The sequence below is a fragment of the Camponotus vicinus genome, unplaced genomic scaffold, assembly GCF_025532165.1.
Source record: "Camponotus vicinus isolate PSW18456_S1 unplaced genomic scaffold, iyCamVici1.0 SCAF_3, whole genome shotgun sequence".
NCBI lineage: Eukaryota > Metazoa > Arthropoda > Insecta > Hymenoptera > Formicidae > Camponotus > Camponotus vicinus.
Window position 1 is genome coordinate 3831351 of NW_028141967.1, and position 25755 is coordinate 3857105.

Below are 25755 nucleotides of genomic sequence, written 5' to 3' on the forward strand. Positions count from 1 at the left end.
TAAGAATGATATAAATTGAGATTTGATAGCCTGAATTGTAAACGTTTCTTAGAGGAAACAAGTGAAAATGAAAATTTATATACATGCGTGTGAAATCACAATAAAATATGCTATATAAAAATAAGTAGATAAATGAATTAAAATTTTTATTAAACAAATCAGTTACTTAGAAGTACAGATATTTGACCATAATAGTAATTTCAACATACAAATATTTTTAAAATTAAGGTATTTAAAATTAAATTATGGGTTGTGAAAGATTGTAATTATGTAATTTTCATTTTCTTAATAAGAAAAAAAATATAAAAAAAAAGAAGACTATCTTATTAACAAAGAAAAGCAGAGATTGCAGCACATTTTTAATTTTTTACATTCAATGTGATTGTAAAAATTAAAGCAATAAACACACACACATACACACACACACACACACACACACTTAGTTTCGTAATATATTAAAAATATAAGAAAACATCCAGTTTTTTCATAAGTATAAAAATAGGTAATAATATAAATTTATTAAATAGAAAAGTATTTAAGGAGAAATAATATCAAACTTCATTATTAATCTTCTGTTAAGTTTTTTTTAGCAGTTCTTTCATATTTAAATTAACATTCTAAACATAAAATAAGATTCAAAAAATCAAAAAATTTATTATAATTATACTATTTTTCAAAGGTTTACTTCTGGAAATTTTATAAACGCAGTTTCACTGAGAGATGGCCTACCAAGTTTACACCTATTCGAGTCTCCGGTTTTAACAAGAAACGTATCGTAGACATTGCATGCGGCGATCTTCATTTTCTCGTTTTGACCAGCGATGGAGAGGTAAGCAAAAGATTAAACTATCATAATGATAACGATAATAATCATTCTCATAAACTAAGCAACTGTTTGTAATTTAATTTAGGTGTATGCTTGGGGAGACAATTATTATATGCAGGATGGTAATGAGAACCCAGCTATTTTTAATGGTAGCGTGAGACAAGTAAAACATGAATTGGAGAAGAAGAATGTTGTTCATATCGCGTGTGGTGATAATTTCAATATGGTTATAACTGACGAAAACAAACTATATGGTTGGGGCAGCAACGAGCATGGCCAGATTTCAACCGTACAGTCGCAAGAACAATACGTATACCCACGCGAAATTACCACATTCTCGGATAAAATAGGTAAATTTTTTATAAATTTATGTCTGAGATTTGGTCCCTAAGAATATTACAGTATCGATCATCTTCATGAGAGATTGATGTTTCAGTTAAGGTGGTCTGCGGATACATGCACACGTTGGCGCTCACAAATAAAGGAGAGATCTATGCCTGGGGCGATAACAGTTGGGGACAAGTGGGCGTAAATAGCAACTTGAAATCCTCCGATCCGATCGTGGTAATTCATGAATGAAAATTAAAAAACTTTTTAATAATCGCCACGCGCTGAGTGGAACGAGAAATGATATAATAAAAAAATGATACAATCAACAGGTGAACTTGCCACAAATGGGAAAGGTTTTGAATGTCGACGCCTGTGGTCACTTGAGCGTTGCCGTCGGCTATAATAGGACGATCTATGTATGGGGTGATTACTTCGGTCAAAAGATTACCCAACCTTTTCCCACGAAATTTTCAAGGATTCTTGATGTGTTTGCGCACAGGTTCTGGAGACGCAAGTCATTGATTGTGCATGATTCTGTACACACTGTGCGAATTACGAATAATTACAATTACAAGTATACTGAAGAAATATTAAATATATTAGAATCTTTAGAAGCAGCATTTGATGATCCGGTATGTTTCATGTTATTCTTCTGTATGCACTTTTTTGCATTATTTATATATATATAGTAAAATTAAATATATATAATACATATTTACATATTAGATTGGTTGGTTGGTATAAAAGAATATAGAGATTTGTAAATTTTTGTAAAAAATAATTGTGAAAAATTTTTTTTATACAGAAAAAAATAAATTGCAATCATTAATGATTGTTTCGACTAAAACTTTAGATCTCATTTCAGTCATATATTGAATTTTAAGTAAATATGTGTGTGTGTGTGTGTGTATTGAATTAAGTATTGAATTTAGTATTATATATTGAATTAAAAGTGAAAAGTAAAAAGTTATGTATTTTTTATAATAATTTTTATATTAATCTAATCTTATTAAATTATTCATTAATTTTTGTCCTTCAGTTGACGAGCGATTTTACCATACAAGTTGAAGGACAACCTATTTACGTTCACAAGGCTATTCTTAATATTCGTTGCCAGTATTTCAGAAACATGTTTCACCATGATTGTGCTGAAGATGTTCAAAGGTAAACATTTAGAAAAAGAGACTGGAATTTTTATTGAGAATTTTTCAACTTTGGTTATTACATAATGCCACATGTTGCTTTTTGACAGTACATCCGATTCGTCACCAGTATATACCATATCGGATAAATTTTCTTACATCGTTTATAAAGCCTTCTTGAAATACTTGTATATCGGCACAATCAATTTATCTTTGGAGAACGCATTAGGTAACTGGGGTTGTAAACATTAGAGCTATCATAAATTATAATTCAGAAACTGAAGCGACACTTCATTACAGAGCTTATGGAATTGGCTGAGATATATTGTGAAACCAATCTTAAAAAAGATTGCAGTCAGATAATAAAGCAAACCATCACTGTGTCAAATGTAGCATTCTTCCACAATAAAGCGATCGAATACAATGCTAAGGTAAGTATTTTACAGTTCAGGGTTAATTGATATTAATGTTGGGATTCATTAATTGTAATGTATTTATTTATGTGTACAATATATCGGCGAAAATCATGTGAATTTTAGGAACTCGAGGAGTTCTGCTTCCAGTTTGCTTCGCGTCACATGACAGCTGAGACATTATCGGAAGATTATAATAAATTAGATATGAGTACTCAGGTTAAGTGTACACACAGAGCAGCGATAGAAAATGACGTTACTATCACGTCGTCGACATTCTATTCTCCGAATAAAAATGTAGAGGAGAGAAATTCAGAAACAACAACTAAAAGAAAGTAAGTTCGACGGTCTTGTTTTTCTCTATCTTTCTATACAAGTTGCAACTCTACGATAGTAATGTTGAAATAATGGCAAGATAGTAGGTGAAAACAAGAACCGTACGATGACGTAAAGTACAATTAATTCAAATTAATGTAAATGAGCAGGTAACTAAACTTAAAGTTATCAAATTATTTGTAGTGAGATGCAAAAGTATGAGAAGAGAATCTTGCAATGCATTCTAGTGGAAAAGATAATTCCAATAGGTTTTAAACATTGGCTGTTCTTTCATGTGCTACAGCCGGAATTTATCGCACAAATTCACATGGTTATGGTTTATGGTAAGATTTATCTTTTTTTTTCCTTTTCATTGTATTGTCTTTTTCATTATGTGATATTATTCCTTATACCATGGCATTAAATTAGATGACTGTGATAATGGAGCTATAATTACGACGAAGGACAAGAATGTCTACAGCTTAGATTATAAAGAACATTTGAAGACTGACGACACACATACTGCTCTCTATTTAAAAGAAATAAAAGAATTGTGTGGAAAAAATATAAAGACCTTTGCACACAGCTGGTATTTCATCCTGGCACTTACAGAAGAGGGAGAGGTATATCAGTTTTATATACTTCTTGATTGAATAAAATTGATATTAGGAAATTCTATATCATCCCTAAAGCATGAACTTTTCTTCTTCGGGAACAAGTGAAAATGAAAATTATTACATATACACATGTGTGTGAACTCATAATAAAATATAAGTAGATAAATTATAATTAAGAATATATGTTAAATAAATATTATAAATTGCATTGATTAGAAGAACAGATATTTGGCCATAATATTTATTTCAACATGCAAATATTTTTAAAATTAATATGTGACAGATTGTAATGATGTAATTTTCATTTTCTTAATAAGATAAAAATTACGAAAATAATTTTGAAAATATCTCTAATGGACATAGAAAAGCAGATATTGCTGCATCTAATTTTTAATTCTTTACATTCAATATGGTTGTAAAAATTAAAGCAATACACACACACACACACACACACACACACACACACACACTTAGTTTCGTAATATTTTTAAAATGAGAGAAAACTTTCAAACATTCAAACTTTCTTTTACATGTATCAACATGGCCAATAAATTTATATAAATTTATCATGTTGAAAAGTACTTAGGATGAAATAATATCGAACTTTATCATGAATTTTTTGTCAAATCTTTTCGAGTGCTTTCATACTTAAATATTCCAAATGTGATTCAGAAAATCAGATCAAAAAATGTATTACAGCTATTCTATTTTTGAAAGGTTTATTTCTGTGAAATCGCGAAAAAGACCATTTTCAGTTGTGAGATTCCTTACGTATACACGTTTATTCGAGTCGCCGACTTAAGCGACAAGCGTATCGTGGACATCGAATGCGGACAATGTTATGGTCTTGCTCTGACTAGCGATGGAGAGGTAAGTAAAAAATTAAACTATCACACAGTAATAACGATAATAATCATTCTAATAAACTAAACAATTGTATGTAATTTAGGTGTATGCTTGGGGAGATAATGATTGGGAAGAAAATGATAGTCAGGTTGGTAACGAAAACACAGCCCATTTTAGGGTGCCAAGGCAGGTGAAACATGGATTGGAGAAGAAGAAAGTTGTCCATATCGCGTGTGGTTCATATTTCAACATAATTGTAACTGACGAAAATAAACTATACGGTTGGGGCTCTAACTGGAAAGGCCAGATTTCAATCGTCCAGTCGCAAGAATATTACAAATACCCACACGAAATCTCAGGATACAATAAACAAATCTCGGATAAAATAGGTAAATTTTTTTTAAATTTATGTCTGAGATTTTTTTAAATTTATCTCTAAGAATGTTACAGTTTTGAACATCCTCATGAGAGAATGACGTTTTAGTTAAGGTGGTCTGTGGAGACGGGCATACGTTGGCGCTCACAAATAAAGGAGAAGTCTATGCCTGGGGCGATAACAATTTTGGACAAGTAGGTGTAAATAGCAACGGAAAACCCTCCGGTCCGACAGTGGTAACTCATGGATTATTGATAAAAACTTTTTAATAATTGCTATGATGAGTGGAACGAGGAACAGAATAATAAGGATAGATATGATTGACAGGTGAACGTCCCCGAGATGGGAAGGGTTTTGGATATCGCTGCTTATGATAACTTGAGCGTTGCCGTTGGCTATGATAAGATCATCTACGTGTGGGGTCACTTTTATTACGAATATCATACTTCTATCCCGTTTCCTACGAAGTTTTCAAAGATTCATGACGTGTCTGCGCACAGTCTGCGGATATCCAAGCTCAAACCATTGATTGTATTTACGAATAATTTCAAGTATGTTGAACAAGTATTGAATATATTGGAGTCTTTGAGAGCAATATTTGATGACCCGGTATGTCTCATTGTTATGCATTCTGTATGCATCCTTTTATTATATAGCATAAAACTATATGTAATACATATTTTCATTTTAATTTGATTGGTATAAAAGAATAGAGATTTGTAAGAAATTTGTAGATTTTGTAAAAAAGAACTAGAACTTTTTTCTACTAGAAAATATAAATTGCAATCGTTAATGATTGTTTTGATTAAAACTTCTGGTCTCAATCCAGTCCTATATTGAATTATAATATTAAAAGTGAAAAATATTAATCTAATATTATTATTTAATAATTTGTTCTTTAGTTGACGAATGATCTTACCATACGAGTCAAAGGACGACCTATTTATGTTCACAAGGCTATCCTTAAGATTCGTTGTCGGTATTTTAAAAACATGTTTCAACATGATTGGATTGAAAATATTCAAAGGTAAACTTAGAAAAGAATTATTTAGAATTTTTCAACTTTGGTTACATAATGACGAACATTGTTTTTTGACAGCATATCAGATTCAGTGTACACCGTATCGGATAAATTTTCTTACGTCGTTTATAAAGCCTTCTTGAAATATTTATACACCGGCATAATCGATTTACCTTCGGAGAACGCATTAGGTAATTGAATCTAAACGTAAATTATCACAAAATTACAATTCAGAAACTGAAACACTTCTTTACAGAACTTATGGAATTGGCCGACATGTATTGTGAAACTAATCTTATAAAAGATTCTAGCGAAATAATAAAGAAAGCCATCACTGTGTCAAATGTAGCCTTCTTCTACAATAAGGCAATCGAATGCAATGCTAAGGTAAGTATTACAGTTTGGAGTTAATTACTATTACTGTTGGAACTTATTAATTGCAATGTATTTACTTATTTGCGTACAATATATCATCGTATATCATGTGAATTACAGGAACTCGAGGAATTCTGCTTTCAGTTTGCTTTGCGTCACATGAAAGCTGTAGTACTATCAGAAGAGTATATTAAGTTAGACACGAGTACAAAGGATAATTTTATGCGCAGAGCAGCTAAAGGAAATACTTTCGGAATATGATTCTTTTGACATAAGTTTCGAGCTAAATCCCAGATAGTTTTTTTATTTCTGTACATGCATCAATTTAGCTATAAATATCGAATAAAGTAAACTTTGTTCCAGTTACCATTCCATAGTTTAACATAATATTACGTAATATAAATATATTACAATATAATATATAATACAATACAATATATAATTTTATCTAATTTTATTTATCAATTGAAGTATTTACAAAATTGATTCAATTCTTAAATAATAAATTTGAAATTTTTAAATAATAAGTTTGAATTTAAAAAGAAATAATAAATTTTATTTCTCATAAGAAATTTTTTTTCTCTCACTACTGTCTTTTATCAAAAAGTGAATATAAAAGTAGAAGAATCACTAAAAACATATTAAAATCCATCGAGATCATAAAAGACACAGAAAAATAATAATAAAAATTTCAATCAGGAAATCATTTACAGTATAAATAATTTTTTTCTTATATATGTATAATATAGATCTTTTATATACATGCAATATGTAATTATAATTAAAGAATTGATTAGTTGTAATGGAAAGAAGAAATTATAAATCCATTCTATTTCTTCTCAGTGTCGCCCTAGTTAGCATATTTTTCATTTAATGTAATTCATTTAATCGGATGGCGACAAAGAAAATTTTTGCGCGAGTAGGCAAAATTGTATAGGTATAAATAACCGTCATAAAACTTGGATACTCTCATCTTGATTGTAAACTTCATATACTTAAATCTCTGTCAATTTATATATGGAATTAAGAAAATAAATTAGAGGATTTAATTCATAAATAAATACTAATAATAACATATACATATACACGTATATGCATATATAAATGACATATATTTTTCAGTTCAGTGTGCATGAAATCACATGCAAAGTACGTCGCACGTTTCTGCCCGCACGTTCCTCAAGTTGAAATAATATCTCTCTGTTGATTCCTGTACATGTTTTTACAAGTACGTGTATTTTTATTCGTTATTCGTATAAAAGTACTCACTTGGAGGAAATTCTTAATTCTTCCGAAAAAGTAAGCGAAACTCATCGATTATAAGTGTATACATCCCCTTCCACTCTTGCCAGATAGAGAAGAATAGAGGCCTTTGCACAATGCTAGGCAACAGGCAATAAGAAGTATGTATTCTCTTCTCCTATTGGCGAATATTTTCTATTCCATGTATTTATTGGTGAATGGTTTCTATTCCCTGTTCCCATTGCCCGTTGTCTAGCCTTGCGCAAGGGCCTTAGCATTTTTGGTACCATGTGGTTGCATCGTGGTCTCACTAAAGTGGCAACATTCGACAAAGGAGGAACTGTGAAGAACACGTGATGCAGAGAAATAGCATTTCATCCATTTTCAATTACTTTTATCATCGTATGAGTGCGTTTCGACTTGATCTTTTAGCAAAGAAAGTAATAAGTGCATTTCGAATGTGTTCTGTTTGAGAGAATAAGAAGAAGAAAAGGCATTTTTCAACCCCTGTCGACACAAAGTCGCGTTTCTATCATGTCGAGTTCATCGGAAAATTTCTGTTCCCCGGAAGATATAGAGAAGAGAAATTTAGAAACAACTGACGAAATGGAGTAAGTTTGATAGCTTTGCTTTTCTCTCTCTTTTCACTAGTTACTGAAGGGCGATAGCGATGTCGATATAATGGCAGATGTCGGCAAGATAATAGATGAAAACTATTAAGAACCGTGCGATGACATGAAGTATAATTACTTCAATCAAAGTGAGGTAATCAAAATGAGGTAACTAAACTTAAAGTTATTAAATTATTTGTAGTGAGATGCAGATATATGAGAAGAGAATCTTGCAATGCGTTCTAGCGGAAAAGATAACTCCAATGGATCTTAAACATTGGCCGTTCTTTCATGAGCTGAAGCCGGAATTTATCTCACAAATTCACATGATTATGATATATGGTAAAATTTACCATTTTTCATTATATTGTTCATTATATTTTTCATTATATATATATATATATATATATATATATATATATATCATAATATATTATAATATTTTGAAGGTAACTGTGGTAGAGGAGCTATAATCTTGATGAATGACAAGAATGTGTACAATTTAAATTATAATGAAAATGATTGTTCGAAGACTAGTGACATACATATTGTTTCTGACTTGAAACAGATAGAAGAATTGTGTGGAAAAAACATAAAGACCTTTGCTTGCAGCTCCTATTTTATCCTGGCACTTACAGAAGAGGGAGAGGTATATCAAAGAGTTCATATCCTTTGAATGTGCCTTGGCATATTTGAGTTTCTAGAAATAAATAAATTTTAACTTGCTTGAAAGATAAGAATGATATAGAATGAGATTTTATAGCCTTCTGAATTGTAAACGTTTCTTAGAGGAAACAAGTGGAAATGAAAATTTATACATATATATATGTGTATATATGTACTTATATACATGTGTGTGAAATGTCATAATAAAATATAATATATAAATATAAATAGATAAATTAATTAAAATTTTTATTAAATGAATAAATTGCTTAGAAGAACAAATTTTTGGCCATAATAGTTATTTCAACATACAAATATTTTTAAAAGTATGATATTTAAAATTAAATCATGGGAAAGATTGTAATGATGTAACTTTTATTTTCTTAATAAGAGACAAGAATATGATAATAAAAATTTGAAAATATTTTATTAACAAAGAAAAGCAGAGATTGCAGCACATTTTTAATTTTTTACATTCAAAGTAATTGTAAAAATTAAATCAATACACACACACACTTAGTTTCATTATATATTAAAAGTATGAGAAAACGTCCAGTTTTTTCATAAGTATAAATATGGCCAATAATATAAATTTATTAAATAGAAAAACATTTAGGGAGAAATAATATCAAACTTCATTATTAATCTTCTGTTAAGTCTTTTTTAGCAGTGCTTTCATATTTAAATGTAATATTCTGAATATAAAATGAGGTTCAAAAAATCAAAAAATGTATTACAATTGAACTATTTTAAAAAGGTTTACTTCTGGAAAATCGATAAACCCACATTAAATAAGGGACGGCCTATCGAAGCATTTATTCGAGTCCCCGGTTTTAACAAGAAACATATCGTGAACATTGCATGCGGCGAACATCATTTTCTCGTTTTGACCAGCGATGGAGAGGTAAGCAAAAGATTAAACTATCACAATGATAACGATAATCATTCTCTTAAGCTAAACAATTGTTTGTTATTTAGGTGTATGCTTGGGAAGACAATATTTACATGCAGGATGGTAATAAAGACACAGCCATTTTTAATGATAGTGTGAGACAAGTAAAACATGGATTGGAGGAGAAGAATGTTGTTCATATCGCGTGTGGTAAAAAATTCAATATGGTTATAACTGACGAAAACAAACTATATGGTTGGGGCAGCAACGAGCATGGCCAGATTTCAACCGTACAGTCGCAAGAACAATACGTATACCCAAGCGAAATTACCACATTCTCGGATAAAATAGGTAAATTTTTTATAAATTTATGTCTGAGATTTGGTCCCTAAGAATATTACAGTATCGATCATCTTCATAAAAGATTGATGTTTTAGTTAAGGTGGTCTGCGGAGACGCGCATACGTTGGCGCTCACAAATAAAGGAGAGATCTATGCCTGGGGCAGTAACAGTAGTGGACAAGTGGGCGCAAATAACAACTTGAAATCCTTCGATCCGATTGTGGTAATTTATGAATGAAAATTAAAAAACTTTTTAATAATCACCACGTGCTGAGTGGAACGAGAAATGATATATTAAAAAATGATACAATCAACAGGTTAACGTGCCTCAAATGGGAAAGGTTTTGAATGTTGATGTCTGTGGTCTGATGAGCGTTGCCGTCGGCTATGATAGGACCATCTATGTATGGGGTTACTACTTCGATCAAAAGATTACTCAACCTTTTCCCACGAAATTTTCAAGGATTTTTGATGTGTTTGCGTACAGTTTGTGGAAAGATATTATGTGCAAGCTGTTGATTGTACATGATTCTTTACACACTGAAGGAATTACGAATAATTACAATTACAAGTATATTGAAGAAATATTAAATATATTAGAATTCCTAGGAGCGGCATTCGATGATCCGGTATGTTTCATATTATTGTTTTGTATGTACTTTTTTGTATTATATATAGTAAAATTAAGTATATATAATACATATTTTTCATATTAGCTTGGTTGGTCGGTATGAAAAATATATAATAGGGATTTGTAAGAGATTTGTAGATTTTGTAAGAAAAAATTGGAAAATTTTTTTCTATATAGAAAAAAATAAATTGCAATCGTTAATGATTGTTTTGATTAAGACTTTAGGTCTCATTCCAATCATATATTGAATTATAAGTGTTTGTGTGTATTAAATTAAGTATTATATAGTAAAGTGGAAAGTAAAGAGTTATGTATTTTTATGCTAATTTTTATATTAATCTAGTCTTATTAAATTATTTAATAATTTGTTCTTCAGTTGACGAGTGATTTCACCATACGAGTCGAAGGACGACCTATTTATGTTCACAAGGCTATCCTTAAGATTCGTTGTCAGTATTTTAAAAACATGTTTCAGCATGATTGGGCTGAAAATATTCAAAGGTAAACTTAGAAAAGAACTGATACTCTTATTCAGAATTTCTCAACTTTCGTTACGTAATGACAAACATTGTTTTTTGATAGCATATCGGATTCAGTGTGCACGATATGGGAGAAATTTTCTTATATCGTTTATAAAGCCTTTTTGAAATATTTATATACCGGCATAATCGATTTACCTTCGGAGAACGCATTAGGTAATTAAAACTGTAAACGTAAATTATCACAAACTTACAATTCAGAAACTGAAACGACACTTCATTATAGAACTTATGGAATTGGCCGACATGTATTGTGAAGCTAATCTTAAAAAAGATTGTAGTCAGATAATAAAGCAAACCATTACTGTGTCAAATGTAGCAGTCTTCTACAATAAAGCGATCGAGTACAATGCTAAGGTAAGTACTACAATTCAGAGTTAATCGCTATTAATATTGGAAATTATTAATATTGGAAATTATTAATATTGGAATTCATTAATTGCAATATATTTATTTATGTGTACAATATATCTTTGAATATCATGTGAATTTTAGGAACTCGAGGAGTTCTGCTTCCAGTTTGCTTTGCGTCACATGACAGCTAACACATTATCCGAAGATTATATTAAATTAGACACGAGTACGCAGGCTAAGTTTACACACAGAGCAGCGACACAAAGTCGCGTTACTACCATGTCGTCGAAAAAGTTTTGTTCCCCGGGAGATGAAGAAAAGAGAAACTCAGAAACAACAACTAACGAAAAAGAGTAAGTTTTACATCATTGTTTTTCTCTTCCTTTTTATATTGTTGCTGGGCGATAGTGAAATAATCACAGAGCAAGGTAATAGAAGAATACTAAAAGTGTGCGATGACACGAAGTATACTTAATTCAAATTAAAATGAATGAGCAGATAATTAAATTTAAAGTTATCAAATAATTTATAGTGAAATGCAAAAATATGAGAAGAGAATCTTGCGATACATTCTAGCGGAGAAGATAACGTCAGCGAAAAACGATCTTAAAAATTGGCCGTTCTTTCATCAGCTAAAGTCGGAATTTATCTCACATATTCACATGGTTGTGGTATATGGTAAAATTTACCATTTTTCATTATAGTCTTTTTGGCTATATAATATTGTTACTCTTATACATTTTTATATATATTATATATTATAATATTTTGAAGGTAATTGTAATAGACAAGTTATAATTGTAACGAAGGACAAGAATGTCTATAGCTTAGGTCAGGATGGAATTTCTTATTTGAATACTATAAATACTGCTCTCTGCCCAAAAAGGGTAGAAGAATTGTGTGGAAAAAATATAAAGACCTTTGCACACAGCGATAATGTTATCCTGGCACTTACAGAAGAGGGAGAGGTATATCAGAACTTTATATATTTCTTGAATGAATAAAATTGATTTTAGGAGGTTTTATATCCCTAAAGCATGAACTTTTCTTCGGGAATAAGTGAAAATGAAAATTATTAGATGTACACATATGTGTGAAATCATAATAAAATATAAGTAGATAAATTATAATTAAGAATATATATTAAATAAATAAATTGCTTTGATTAGAAGAACAGATATTTGGCCATAATATTTATTTCGACATGCAAATATTTTTAAAATTATTATGTGAAAGATTGTAACAATGTATTTTTTATTTTCTTAACAAGAAAAAAATTACGAAAGTAATTTTGAAAATATCTCTAACGGATATAGAAAAGCAGATATTGCAGCACCTAATTTTTAATTCTTTACATTCAATCTGGTTGTAAAAATAAAGCAATACATACACACTTAGTTACGTAATATTTTAAAAATATGAGAAAACTTTAAATTCTTTTACATGTATCAACATGGCCAATGAATTTATATAAATTTATCAAGTTGAAAAGTACTCTTAGGATGGAATAATATCCCAGACAGCACACATGTCCAAAAGACATCTAAAAGACGACTTAAAGACGTCTAAAAGACTTTAAGACGTCTTTAAGACATCTTTTGGCCTTTTTGTGCTGTCTGGGATCAAACTTTATCATGAATTTATTGTCAAGTTTTTTCTAGTAGTGCTTTCGTACTTAAATATTCTAAATGTGATTCAGCGAATCAGATAAAAAAAATGTATTACAGCTATGCTTTTCTTGAAAGGTTTATTTCGCGAAAAAGTACGATTGGTGTCGTGATCAATACGACGTACCCACGTTTACTCAAATCACCGGCTTAAGCGACAAGTGTATCGTGGACATCAGATACGGATATTGTTATGGTCTCGGTCTGACTAGCGATGGAAAGGTTAGTAAAAGATTAAACTATCACACAACGATAACAGACATTCTTATAAACATTCATATAAACATTCATATAAATTAAACAATTGTTTGTAATTTAGGTGTATACTTGGGGACAAAAATTTCAAGAGCAGATTTGTAGTGAAAACTCAGATTCTTTTAATGCTAGTATAAGGCAAGTAAAACATGGATTGGAGAAGAAGAATGTTGTTCATATCGCGTCTGGTGATAAATTCAACATAGTTGTAACTGACGAAAATACAATATATGGTTGGGGCTGTAACTGGAACGGCCAGATTTCAATCGACCGGACGCAAATTTATTACGAATACCCACGCGAAATTATCAGACTCTCGGATAAAATAGGTAAATTTTTTTAAAATTTATGTCTGAGGTTTTTTAAAATTTATCTCTAAGAATGTTACATTATCGAATATCTTCATGAGAGATTGACGTTTTAGTTAAGGTAGTCTGCGGATACACTCATACATTGGCGCTCACAAATAAAGGAGAAGTCTATGCCTGGGGCGATAACTTACTTGGACAAGTGGGTGTAAATAACAATAGGAAACGCTCCAGTCCGACCGTGGTAACTTATGAATTATTTATAAAAAACTTTTTAATAATTGCCATGATGAGTGAAACAAGGAACAGAATAATAAGGAAAGATACGATCGACAGGTGAACGTTCCCGAAATGGGAAAGGTTTTGGATATCGCTGCTAATGGGGAGTTGAGCGTAGCCGTTAGCTATGATAGGATTATCTATGTGTGGGGTCACTTTCATCTAGGATGCTCTACTCCTATCCCGTTCCCCACGAAGTTTTCGAACATTTATGACGCGTTTGCGCACAGTATGCACAAACCATTGATTGTATTCACGAATAATTTGAATAATGTTGAAGAAGTATTGAATGTATTGGAATCGCTAAGAACAGTATTTGATGACCCGGTATGTCTCATTATTATTCTGTATGCATTTTTTATTTATGTAGCATAAAACTATATGTAATACATATTTTCATTTTAATTTGGTTGATATAAAAGAATAGAGATTTGTAAGAAATTTGTAGATTTTGTAAGAAAGAATTAAAACTTTCTTCTACTAGAAAATATAAATTGCAATCGTTAATGATTGTTTTGATTAAGACTTTAGGTCTCATTCCAATCATATATTGAATTATAAGTGTTTGTGTGTATTAAATTAAGTATTATATAGTAAAGTGGAAAGTAAAGAGTTATGTATTTTTATGCTAATTTTTATATTAATCTAGTCTTATTAAATTATTTAATAATTTGTTCTTCAGTTGACGAGTGATTTCACCATACGAGTCGAAGGACGACCTATTTATGTTCACAGGGCTATCCTTAAGATTCGTTGTCAGTATTTTAAAAACATGTTTCAGCATGATTGGGCTGAAAATATTCAAAGGTAAACTTAGAAAAGAACTGATACTCTTATTCAGAATTTCTCAACTTTCGTTACGTAATGACAAACATTGTTTTTTGATAGCATATCGGATTCAGTGTGCACGATATGGGAGAAATTTTCTTACATCGTTTATAAAGCCTTTTTGAAATATTTATATACCGGCATAATCGATTTACCTTCGGAGAACGCATTAGGTAATTAAAACTGTAAACGTAAATTATCACAAACTTACAATTCAGAAACTGAAACGACACTTTATTTCAGAACTTATGGAATTGGCCGACATGTATTGTGAAACCAATCTTGTAAAAGATTGCAGTCAGAAAATAAAGAAGGTCATCACTGTGTCAAATGTAGCCTTCTTCTACAATAAGGCGATAGAATGCAATGCTAAGGTAAGTATCACAGTTTGGAGTTAATTACTATTAATGTTGGAATTTATTAATTGGAATGTATCTATTTACGTGCGTATAATATATCATCGAATATCATGTGAATTACAGGAACTCGAGGAATTGTGCTTCCAGTTTGCTCTGCGTCACATGAAAGCTGTAGTACTATCGGAAGAGTATATTAAGTTAGACACGAGTACAAAGGATAATTTTATGCGCAGAGCAGCTGAAGAAAATACTTTCGGAATATCATTCTTTTGATATAAGTTTTCAGCTAAATCGCAGATCGTTTTTTTTATTCCTATACATGCATCAATGAAACTATACATGTCCAGTTAATTTTGTTTCATTTATATTACATAATATAAATGTACAATATATAATTTTTATTTATTATTTTTATTTATCAATTAAGATATTTTCAAAATTGATTCAATTCTTAGATAAAAATTTTATGCTATCATAAAAAATTGATCTAATACGATTTTTTTTTGACATTATTGTCTTCTCGAAAAGGGAATATATAATATAGGGAATATATAATAATTATTGTATTATAATCATTGTATTATCAAATATAATATTTATGCCTCGAGATTATGAAAGACAGAGATAAATAATATTACAAATTTCAATAATAAAATCATTTACAGTATGGATAATTTTATTATTATATATAATATGGATCCTATATATACACATATGTGCAATATATAATTATAATTAAAGAATTGAGTAATGGTAGGAGGAATTATAGATCTATTTTAGTTCTTGTCAGCGTTATTTAGTTCGCATATCTTTATTTAAAATAATTGATTTAATAGCATGGCGACAAAGAAAATTCTAGCAATTTCAAAGAATTCTGATCACAAAACTTCATCAGTCAATTTTCTATATTAATCACAGAAATGATTAGTCGCCTATCGCATTTAATTTAAATGTAGATTTGTTATTTCGTTCACATTTTTGATTTAAGGTAATTGATTTAATCGTATGGCGACAATGTCGCCGCGCGCCGGCAGGCAATGTCTGACACGGTGGGCCGTGCTATAACTCGAGCGGTCGAGCGCTTCTCTCATTCGTTCGATTTCAATAATTAATATTTCTATTATTACAGAAATCTTTACATGGAATAGGATTTCTTTATTTAATTTACTGCGCTCTACCTCCTCACAAGTGCGTGAGCTCATGCTCAGGGACACCCTGTATATATTATTACTATATTAATATTTATATTTGCTCTCGTAGCTTTTTTGACTACTCTTGAAAAAATTTCTTGAAATTTAAATATTAGCTTTTAAAGAAAAAGTGAAAAAAAATTATGCGTTAATTTTGTCCAGGAATATATACAGGGTGACCCATTTTAACTTAGGCAGCCAAATAACTCGAAAAATAAGCAAGATAGAGAAAAATGTTTTAGACAAAAGTTGTATGGTTTCGAGGGGGCCATAAGATGGTATCATTGGTTTGACCTTGAAGAGTCATTTGAAGGTCACGTGAAGGTCACTTCAATTTTTTTAAATGGAACATCCTATATATTTTTGTACATTCTTGTAGCTCATCTCGAGAGCTTTCCAAAACACTATAATTAAGTACATTTTCGTTAAGTACTTTTTGAGTTATGAGGCTTGAAATAATTTCTTAATTTTACATAAACCGTAAAATATCTTGTAAAATATTCATTTTTCGATTACCTTACCTTAATAGTTTTATGTACAAAATAATGAGAGGAATCAATTGGTGTAAAGAAAACACATAGTTGTTTCGAAGAAAAAATATGTAATTTGCAATTAACAATTCCATATTTTTTCTTAAAAACAACTATGTGTTTTCTTTACACCAATTGATTCCTCTCATTATTTTGTACATAAAACTATTAAGGTAAGGTAATCGAAAAATGAATATTTTACAAGATATTTTACGGTTTATGTAAAATTAAGAAATAATTTCAAGCATCATAACTCAAAAAGTACTTAACGGAAAGGTACTTAATTATAGTGTTTTGGAAAGCTCTCGAAATAAGCTACAAGAATGTACAAAAATATATAGGGTATTCCATTTAAAAAAATTGAAGTGACCTTCACGTGACCTTCAAATGACTCTTCAAGGTCAAACCAATGATACCATCTTATGGCCCCCTCGAAACCATACAACTTTTGTCTAAAACATTTTTCTCTATCTTGCTTATTTTTCGAGTTATTTGGCTGCCTAAGTTAAAATGGGTCACCCTGTATATATATATATATATATATATATATATATATATATATATATATATATATATACAGGGTGAGTTTTAATGGTTGTGTCAATCTTTTTATCATACGGGAGATTACCGATCGCAATTTTAATAAATTGATTGATACATAGATGTCAGTTAATTGAATTGACCGTAACGAAGGCCGAAATATAATGTGTACAATTAAAGCAAGTTAAAAGCTGAAATTATGTAGTGTGGATTTATTATTATTATTAAAGCTACGCATTTATTATTATTATTATTAAATATATATGTTATTATTATTATTATTATTATTTTACTGTGATCAAATTAGGGATTTATTATTATACATATTCGATATATTAAAGCGGAAGAAATACATATTTAAAAATTCAATTCAAATTTAACACTTTAACGTTTTATGTAAAACTTTATTTCAAATTCCGCATTTATTTTTATGATAAATTTTTATTGTTTTATATGCTAAAAATATGCAGCAAAAAATTTTCTTCCTTCTTAAAATAAAATTACGCAATTGTTTCATAAGAATGTATTTCTTGTGGAACAATTGCGTGATTTTATTTCAAGAAGGCAGAAATACTACATACCTTTAGCGTATAACAATAATAAAAATTTTTATCATAAAAATAAATGCGGAATTTGAAATAAAGTTTTACATAAAACGTTAAAGTGTTAAATTTGAACTGAATTTTTAAATATGTATTCTTACTGCTTTAATATATTAAATATATTATACATAAATATGTATACGTAGCTTTAATAATAATAATAATAAAAATAATAATAATATAATAATAATAATAATAATAAATATAATAATATATATATTTAATAATAATAATAATAATAATAATAATAATAATAATAATAATAATAATAATAATAAGTGCGTAGCTTTAACAATAATAATAAATCCATACTATATAATTGCAGCTTTTCACTTGCTTTAATTGTACACATTATATTTCAGCCTTCGATACAGTCGATCCAATTAACTGACATCTATGTATCGATCAATTTATTAAAATTGCGATCGGTAATCTCCCGCATGATAAAAAGATTGACACAACCATTAAAACTCACCCTGTATATATAATTAATTTAAATCAAAATGAATAAGCAACTAAACTGAAAATTATCAACTATTTACAGAGAGATGCAAAAATATAGAGACAGAAGTGTCAAATACAAACTAACGAAGAGATATTTGACAATTCTGAAGAACCAATTTGACCAATTTTCAATTTTCTGAACATCGAATTTATATCGCAGATCCGCATGTATAATTATGTATAATTGTAATGACGAACAAGGACGTGTACAGTTTAAGTTATAATATGGTAACAATGATCACTTGAAAACTGAAGAAATATAAAGAATTTTAGCCCACAGCTGGTGTTTCATCTTAGCACTCACGGAAGAGGCGGAAGTATAACAAGAAGTGTTTTTTGAATTGTAATGAGAAATAAGAGTGTCTGCTTTAAGTTCTGCTCCAATCCTCTTCCCTTTTCCCAATCCACTCCCCATACCATATTTCACCTGAAGGCGGCTTTATCGCCAGAAATAAATTCTGGCCTTAGCGGGAATTGAACCCGCGACTCTACATGGCAAGCAAGAATCTTGCTGGCTCAGCCACACGCTGTCACACGTTTTGTCTCATCAACGATGAGCAAATCATGCAGCAGCAAGCACGAGGCGACCTAATAAAGATATATTTATTTTTCCATTTTATTATAAATAAAATAGAATTATTACGAACAAAATAGCTAGAATTATAATTATTATTTATATTATTAATATTATAGCTATTTTATTTATAATAAAATGGAAAAAATAAGTGCGTTTTTATTTTATTTATAATCAAACTAGCTTGACGCTAATTGGATCGCAATAGTTTGACAACTGGCAACGGGACATTTGCAACGTATCTTAAAATGGCCCTAATTTTTTAATGGCAAAATATTTTTATTCTATCTCAAAGAATTTAGTATATTTCTTTAATTATACATATATATTGTAGTGTCTCCAAAAATTAATTTAAACTGAATAATAAAGACTGAAACATTTAAAAAAACACACTCAATAAATATATTAATATATATAATTTTATCGAATAATTTTGTTTAATTTTATTTATCAATTTTATTTATCATTATTAATTTTATTGAGATTTTTTTATAATTGATTTAATCGTTGAATAATAAATTATTAATTAAGCATTTGAGTAATTAATGATAGAAATAATTACAAATCTTTTCATTTCTTGTCAGCGTCATTTAATTCGCATATTTTTTTATTTACCATAATTGATTTAATCGGATGACAAAGAAAATTTTCGCAATTTCAAAGAATTCTGATCACAAAGCTTTATCAGACAATTTTCTATTAATCACAGAGATGATCAGTCGCCTGTCGCATTTAATTTAAATGTAGATTACCCGCCATTTTTTCCCGCCACGTGCGCGTTTAAAATATGACATGCGCAAGTTCAGATCGTCCGGATCGTCCGGATGGCAGCATCGTAAACTCGATGTGACGAGGTTAGAATCGACCTTACAATCAACCAAACAAGATCTGAGTGAATTTGGACTGCGTCTGAAGCTAATATAAAAAAGAGGCGTCAAGATCGATCAAGATTGAACAATTAAATACAATTTTATCACGAAGACTAGAAAAATAATATAACGTTACATTAAACATGCAGAGATACATTTGCTAAACAACTTCTAAGTCAGAAGCACTTTCCAGTTAAAAGAGAGGAAAAAATGATTCACGGGTATGTTTTTTTTGTCAAAATATTATAAAAACTTCATAGAACTTAATAACTTAATTTTATAGAACTTAATCTTCACTTTCATCTATGTTTAACAAAGTTCTGACTCTATTTGTATTTGTAGCAATTCCTCAGATATATCCTGTACCAAGAATCTACAGTTTTGAGCCTTTGCATTGATCGAAGAGATTATATTGCAGGTGCAGCAGGCTTTGCGTAAGTGGCTTGAAGCTATCAGCGCAGCGTCTCCTGCCATCGAGATGCGCCAGTACAATGTCCAAGGTAGAGGCGAGGAAGCGGAGGAGTCAGCTGTTCGACGAGGAGAAGCAAAGGCAGCGATCCGAGCTGGGTAGGATCGAGAAGATAGAAGTGACATACAAGTCGGTGGAGGACAATGTAGTGATGGTGATGAACCGTGACATTTCCACGCCGTACGACTGCGCCAGGCACATCTCCGAGAACGTCGCCAAGACGGCTGCCATTGCTCTGGTAGACGGTCGTGTCTGGGACATGCACAGGCCGTTCACGGGCAAGTGCGAGGTGGAGCTGGTAACTATGCAGAGTCCGAGGACGGGAGTGGTCAATTACGCCTTTTGGCGCACGTGTTCGTTGATACTGGGTGCCGTGGCGGACAGCGCGTTCAAGGACCATGTGGACGTGCACTTGCACAGCTTCCCCGTACCACTAATTCACTCTGGAAGCTTCATCTACGACGTGTTCATCGATCTACCGAACTGGCGACCGACCGATTCCGAGCTGCGCGCCATGTCCGCGCTTTTCATCAAGCTGACAAATCAGGAACTGCTGCTGGAGAGACTAGAGGTGCCGTGTGGCGTCGCATTACATATGTTTCAGGTATGAAATGAAGAAAGGTTTACTTTTATATGTTTCGTAAAGATTCTATCGAATATCATTTCATGTTTCCATACATGCTTCCAGGATAATCCCTTCAAGTCTCAGCAGATACCTAATATCGCCAAGAACAGCGACAATGACAGAGTGACGTTGTATCGTCTGGGAGATCACGTGGACATCAGTAAAGGTCCCATGGTGAGTAACAGCGGTCTGATGGGACGCGTCACCGTGTCGGCCGTGCACAAACTCGCGGACGGGCCCGTGGACGGGCTGTATCGTTTCCAGGGCATCGCCCTGCCCAAAGGTATTCTGCTCAATCACTTCGCCTTTTCTATCCTGGAGAAACGCGCCAAGAAACTTAACACCGCCATGTGGCAGCCTCATATCGAGGGTGAGACGATCAACGTGACAGCGTCCATGAACTAAGTGATCAGCAATTGAAGAAGATCCTCGTGTAAATAAATCATCTTTTAGTCATGTATCTTTTTGAATGCATCGTTGTTTGTCTGATACTTTTGTTGCGTTTACATGGATCAAAGACAGATCATAACTAGAGATCCTAGAAATAGAAAGAACTATTTCGGTAGGAAAAAAGTTTATACGATTTTTTGACGTCAAACAATATAATTACAATAAGCGATCAGAAGCGAGATACTCAAGTGCCTGTATATTTATTAATTTTTCTTTTCGTCAAAAGATTCCTTTCTAGAGTCCTCTTTTTAATTAGCATTTTTATCGATAAATCGCAATGCATTAAAATCACCGGATAAAATGCGACTAATTTATTCTTCACCTTCAGAGATATAAAAATCGGACGATCACTAGATATTATTGTACATCACATATATAAGAGTGTATACGATTCAGCGACACTGCGAATGCCTTATTCGAGGACCGCGCACCTCCCAGGTAAAATCGCTCGGTAATCTATTAGCTTTGGACGCCATGCATCTCGTACTCAGTTTCAGGTACAATTCTTGACGCGAGTTGGCACCGCGGTCTTCGAGGTCATCGACCTTCAGGCTCGTCCTTGTCGACAGCGGCGCCAATTCTGGCGAACATCTAAACGATTAATATATTTAAACGTCGTTTTATCTTTTCCAATGACCGAGAAAACTCTGATACGAATTTCAATCGAGAAGCCATTCTTTAAACAATTCATTATTTTATTATAGAGTAAAAAAAATATATTTCTTTTTGCAATTATTATGATTCAGGGAAGAAGAAAAAGGTTTTAAGGAAATCATTTGCAAAGGGAAAAATTGAAGAGATTTTGCAATCTACGTCATTTTTCTCATGGAGTCACCTCAATTCAACTTTGATGACCAAATCGAAGCGATGCGGCCTATTAGCTTCCTCCTCGAACTCTCCGCTGCTGTTCTCCACGTTACTGGATCTCGCGTATCTGAATTTATTCTCGTAGGCATACTTGCTCATGTTACCATAATAGAAGAATTGTCCACCGTATTCGCCGTATCCCGAATACGTAGAAGCTGGCGGTGGCTTTCGAGGTGGCAACGACGAAGCCTGGAAAAATGTGTCTTTAATTGCGCTTATAATTTAAAAACTACCGTCTTCTTTTTTGTTGAAAAAAATGTATCGTTTCAAAAGTTAAGGATTGTTATTATACATTATTATATATGCAGTATGGTAATTAAGTAAAAAAGTAAATTTTCTAAGAGAAAATCAGAATTATTAATATTTATATAAATTCGATTAAAATAAATTTCATCATAATTATTATGATTATAATTAATTATTTCTCTTTTAAATAAAAAAGCTCGTTATTTAATCGCTGTACTGTGTATTGCGACCGATTTTACGGGAGTTACCGTTGCTTGAAGAAGGATCTTGCGCTCGTAATGCAACTTGTGATACAGATGCTTATTGAAGCTGCCGACCAGACGGCGCAGTCTAAGATACATGTAACGCTGCCTGTCTCGCCAGCAGTGCTCGTTGTTCACGTTGGGCACCTGTAGACACGTGAACCACGTGCGTCTCAGGACGTACTTGACTTGCATGCTGACCTGAAAATTGAATTGAACGCGGACTCACGAGTCTGCGGTTTAAATAATTAACTTTGTTGCGAGATTTTCCCTCGAAAAACGTCTACAAAATAATTCACGTATTATTTGCGATAATGAAATAAACAAATATCTTCCACAAGAGCAGTTTAAGTTAACGATTGATTAGTTAAAATAAAATTAGTAATTAATGCAAAACAAAGTGGATTAGAAAATGTATACTTCTGGAGGATATCTTTGAGGCTTATCATCGAAACAAGTTTGTCAACATCTCCACAATCAAGCGCAAAAGATACTTAGCATAGGATTATATTGAGAAATATCCTTTACCATGGGATTTCCTGTCCTCGACGAAGTTCTAAGGGATAATAATTGTCGACCCTCTCCCAGGCAGTCTAGGACGTCGACGATCTTGCAACCCGAGACTAGAGCGGATCTATCGGTGATTTTTCTTTTTTTACTAACTTTCTTTCATTGATTATACTTGATTTATTGATCGGTTCATTAAAGCAGAAATAAAATAATTACTGCCTGATCGAGGATCGTAAGTTGATGAAGAGAAGTACCGTTACCTGTTTATCCTGCGCTCGGTGATCTTCTCGAAGTGATCCATGAAATTCTCGCAACTGCGAGTAAAGATCTGCAAGTCGAGGTAGTTGAAGACATTCGTGGGGACTCGACCAGAGTCCAGGATAGTCTGTAGCAAGCAGTTGAGATTGTCGAGGATTCTACCACCGTAGAAGCACGAAATAGGCGAGCCACGCGATCTTCAACGATGAAATGAACAAGAAAGTATGTATATCGATTTTTCTCTCTCTTATTTTTTTATTCTCTATAATGTACACACATATACATACACATATTTTAATATAGTCTTTTTAAATATAATTTTAATACAGTTTTAATTTTAATGTGGTTTTTTAAAATGTAATTTTTTAAATTTACAAAACTTAGAAATTTATCAAAATTTTTTTAAAAGATAAATATTGTTTATAAAAGTATAATTATCTATATGTATGTGTGTAAGGTACAATAATAAAAAAAATTTTCAATATTAATACACACACATATATATATTTGAATATTGAAAATTTTTTAAAATTATCTTAAATATGCGGATATATTTTTAATCTCCTCAATTTTCTCAACAGAGTCTTGCAAAATTTCTAATTTGTCTGCAAGAGATATAGATGGAAACCTTGGGTGCGTATATCGCCACGTAACTGCCCTTAACATTTGATACTGGGAGCGAATGATTTCCAGCGCGTTGAAGATGTTGTTATACTCAAATAACTCCGTGTCGCTCTTTACGTTGTTCAAGAGGTTCTCCGTACGTTTTATCGCAGCCTCCAGCTTTGTACCGACCACCAGGAACTCGCTGTTTAATACTGTGGCTGCGATATCGAAGCATCGTCTATTGCAGAAGGATTAAGGAGATTAAAATTAGATTAGTAGAGACTTTGTCTCATGATTCCCTTGATGTAAATTTATATTTAGGAAAAGCTTTATTTTAAAGCTGGATTTTAAAATAAGACCTATGAGATTTTGGAAGGAAGGCAAAAATATTCAAAGATCCTCGCGTTTAAACCTGAATTTTAAATGATTAAAGTTGTAACGATCTTTCGCTCTTTAATAAGCGAAAAATTTCTCTCTTTCGTAATTTTTAATTTATCTAGAGACTATAAAGATCTTAAAGTAAGAATTAAAATAAGAAATTAAATTTATATTTATTTTAATTATTATTTTACTTGTGCTTTAGGATTTTTCTTTTAATACTAAATTTAAAAATTAATAACACGTCTTAATATTAGATCTAAGAATTAATAACACAACATTTATTTAAATGAATGAAAGCGATATATCTAGATTTTTAGGAAAAAATTATTTCCTAAATGTCATATAATTAATTTTAATTAAATTTTAATAATAATATTTCTTCGAAATCATACACATTCCAAGATAATTCCAAAATCTCTCCGCAATTTTTAAAATAGTCTCAAACGTTTAATGTAGCGAATCGACAAGCATCTACCTGGAGATCAGACGAACCGTGCAAGCGACATCGTGTAATGACAGCATCTTCAGGATGATGCCGAGAACTTCCGGCGGCATCATATCCAACGTGCACCGCGCATTTTTGCATCCTCGCGCGTTTCGCGAAGACACTCTCCGCCGTTTCGGAGTCATTTAACTCCTCTTTTTCGAATTGTCCTTCGAATCGTAACTCGCGATCGCGACCAATCACGTAACCGATCGCGATCAATCACAAAGATCACGTGCGTTCTCGCATAGCGTTCGTGATCGCTACGGGATTTCCGGTTGCGGGAAGGACAGGAATTTCCGAAATTTTGCGAGAGTCCCTTTGAGAGAGCGAGAACTCCCGAAATTTGCGCGAAACAAAGGAATCATCTGATCTCGCAATCCTTCCACTCCGATGACAGCTTCAGAATATCGAGGACAAGCGAGGAATCACACATTTATGTTCGATAGTATAGATAGTTAAAATATAACGAAAACTTTCATTTAATAATAAATTATTAAATAATTATAATTTTTATAATTTATATAATTTTTATCACATTATTATAAGTTTATTTTTATTAGAAGTGGAAAAC

At 31.6% G+C, this 25755-nt stretch overlaps 3 protein-coding genes across 6 annotated transcripts; 2 read left to right on the forward strand and 1 right to left on the reverse strand.

The window, feature by feature from the left end:
* The first annotated feature begins 748 nt into the window (after positions 1-748).
* On the forward strand, positions 749-15576 carry LOC145969253 (uncharacterized). Its single transcript, XM_083095218.1, has 39 exons — positions 749-829; positions 912-1176; positions 1263-1390; positions 1486-1788; positions 2196-2320; positions 2409-2527; positions 2599-2729; positions 2838-3046; positions 3231-3370; positions 3456-3649; positions 4361-4513; positions 4593-4878; positions 4974-5101; positions 5193-5474; positions 5768-5892; positions 5965-6077; positions 6143-6273; positions 6382-6466; positions 7997-8114; positions 8317-8456; positions 8564-8763; positions 9538-9684; positions 9759-10023; positions 10110-10237; positions 10332-10643; positions 11022-11146; positions 11228-11340; positions 11411-11541; positions 11680-11891; positions 12071-12216; positions 12313-12506; positions 13284-13427; positions 13525-13789; positions 13885-14012; positions 14105-14374; positions 14730-14854; positions 14936-15048; positions 15119-15249; positions 15358-15576. Exons 2-39 carry the CDS (start codon positions 939-941, stop codon positions 15505-15507), a joined length of 6447 nt encoding a protein of 2148 aa, XP_082951344.1. The 5' UTR covers positions 749-829; positions 912-938; the 3' UTR covers positions 15508-15576.
* A 4401-nt stretch (positions 15577-19977) lies between these two features.
* Positions 19978-24791, forward strand: Mrpl39 (mitochondrial ribosomal protein L39). 4 transcript variants are annotated; one of them, XR_014437787.1, is made up of 7 exons: positions 19978-20264; positions 20462-21116; positions 21201-21570; positions 21916-22025; positions 22334-23582; positions 23654-23932; positions 24292-24791. XR_014437787.1 is itself a non-coding variant. In XM_083094158.1 (4 exons), exons 1-3 carry the CDS (start codon positions 20254-20256, stop codon positions 21540-21542), a joined length of 1008 nt encoding a protein of 335 aa, XP_082950284.1. In that variant the 5' UTR covers positions 19978-20253; the 3' UTR covers positions 21543-21570; positions 21916-22323. The 4 variants fall into 4 exon arrangements, 2 of the variants coding, with proteins under 2 accessions (XP_082950284.1, XP_082950283.1); XR_014437788.1 differs by lacking the exon at positions 21916-22025 and having other exon boundaries at positions 24292-24789; XM_083094158.1 differs by lacking the exons at positions 22334-23582; positions 23654-23932; positions 24292-24791 and having other exon boundaries at positions 21916-22323.
* LOC145968578 (uncharacterized) lies at positions 21725-25642 on the reverse strand. The gene is made up of 7 exons (XM_083094151.1): positions 25173-25642; positions 24339-24554; positions 23713-23907; positions 23471-23576; positions 22949-23143; positions 22423-22643; positions 21725-22178 (listed from the first exon to the last, which is right to left on the reverse strand). The coding sequence occupies exons 1-7, from the start codon at positions 25325-25327 to the stop codon at positions 21980-21982; spliced, it is 1287 nt and encodes a 428-aa protein (XP_082950277.1). The 5' UTR covers positions 25328-25642; the 3' UTR covers positions 21725-21979.
* Positions 25643-25755: the final 113 nt, after the last annotated feature.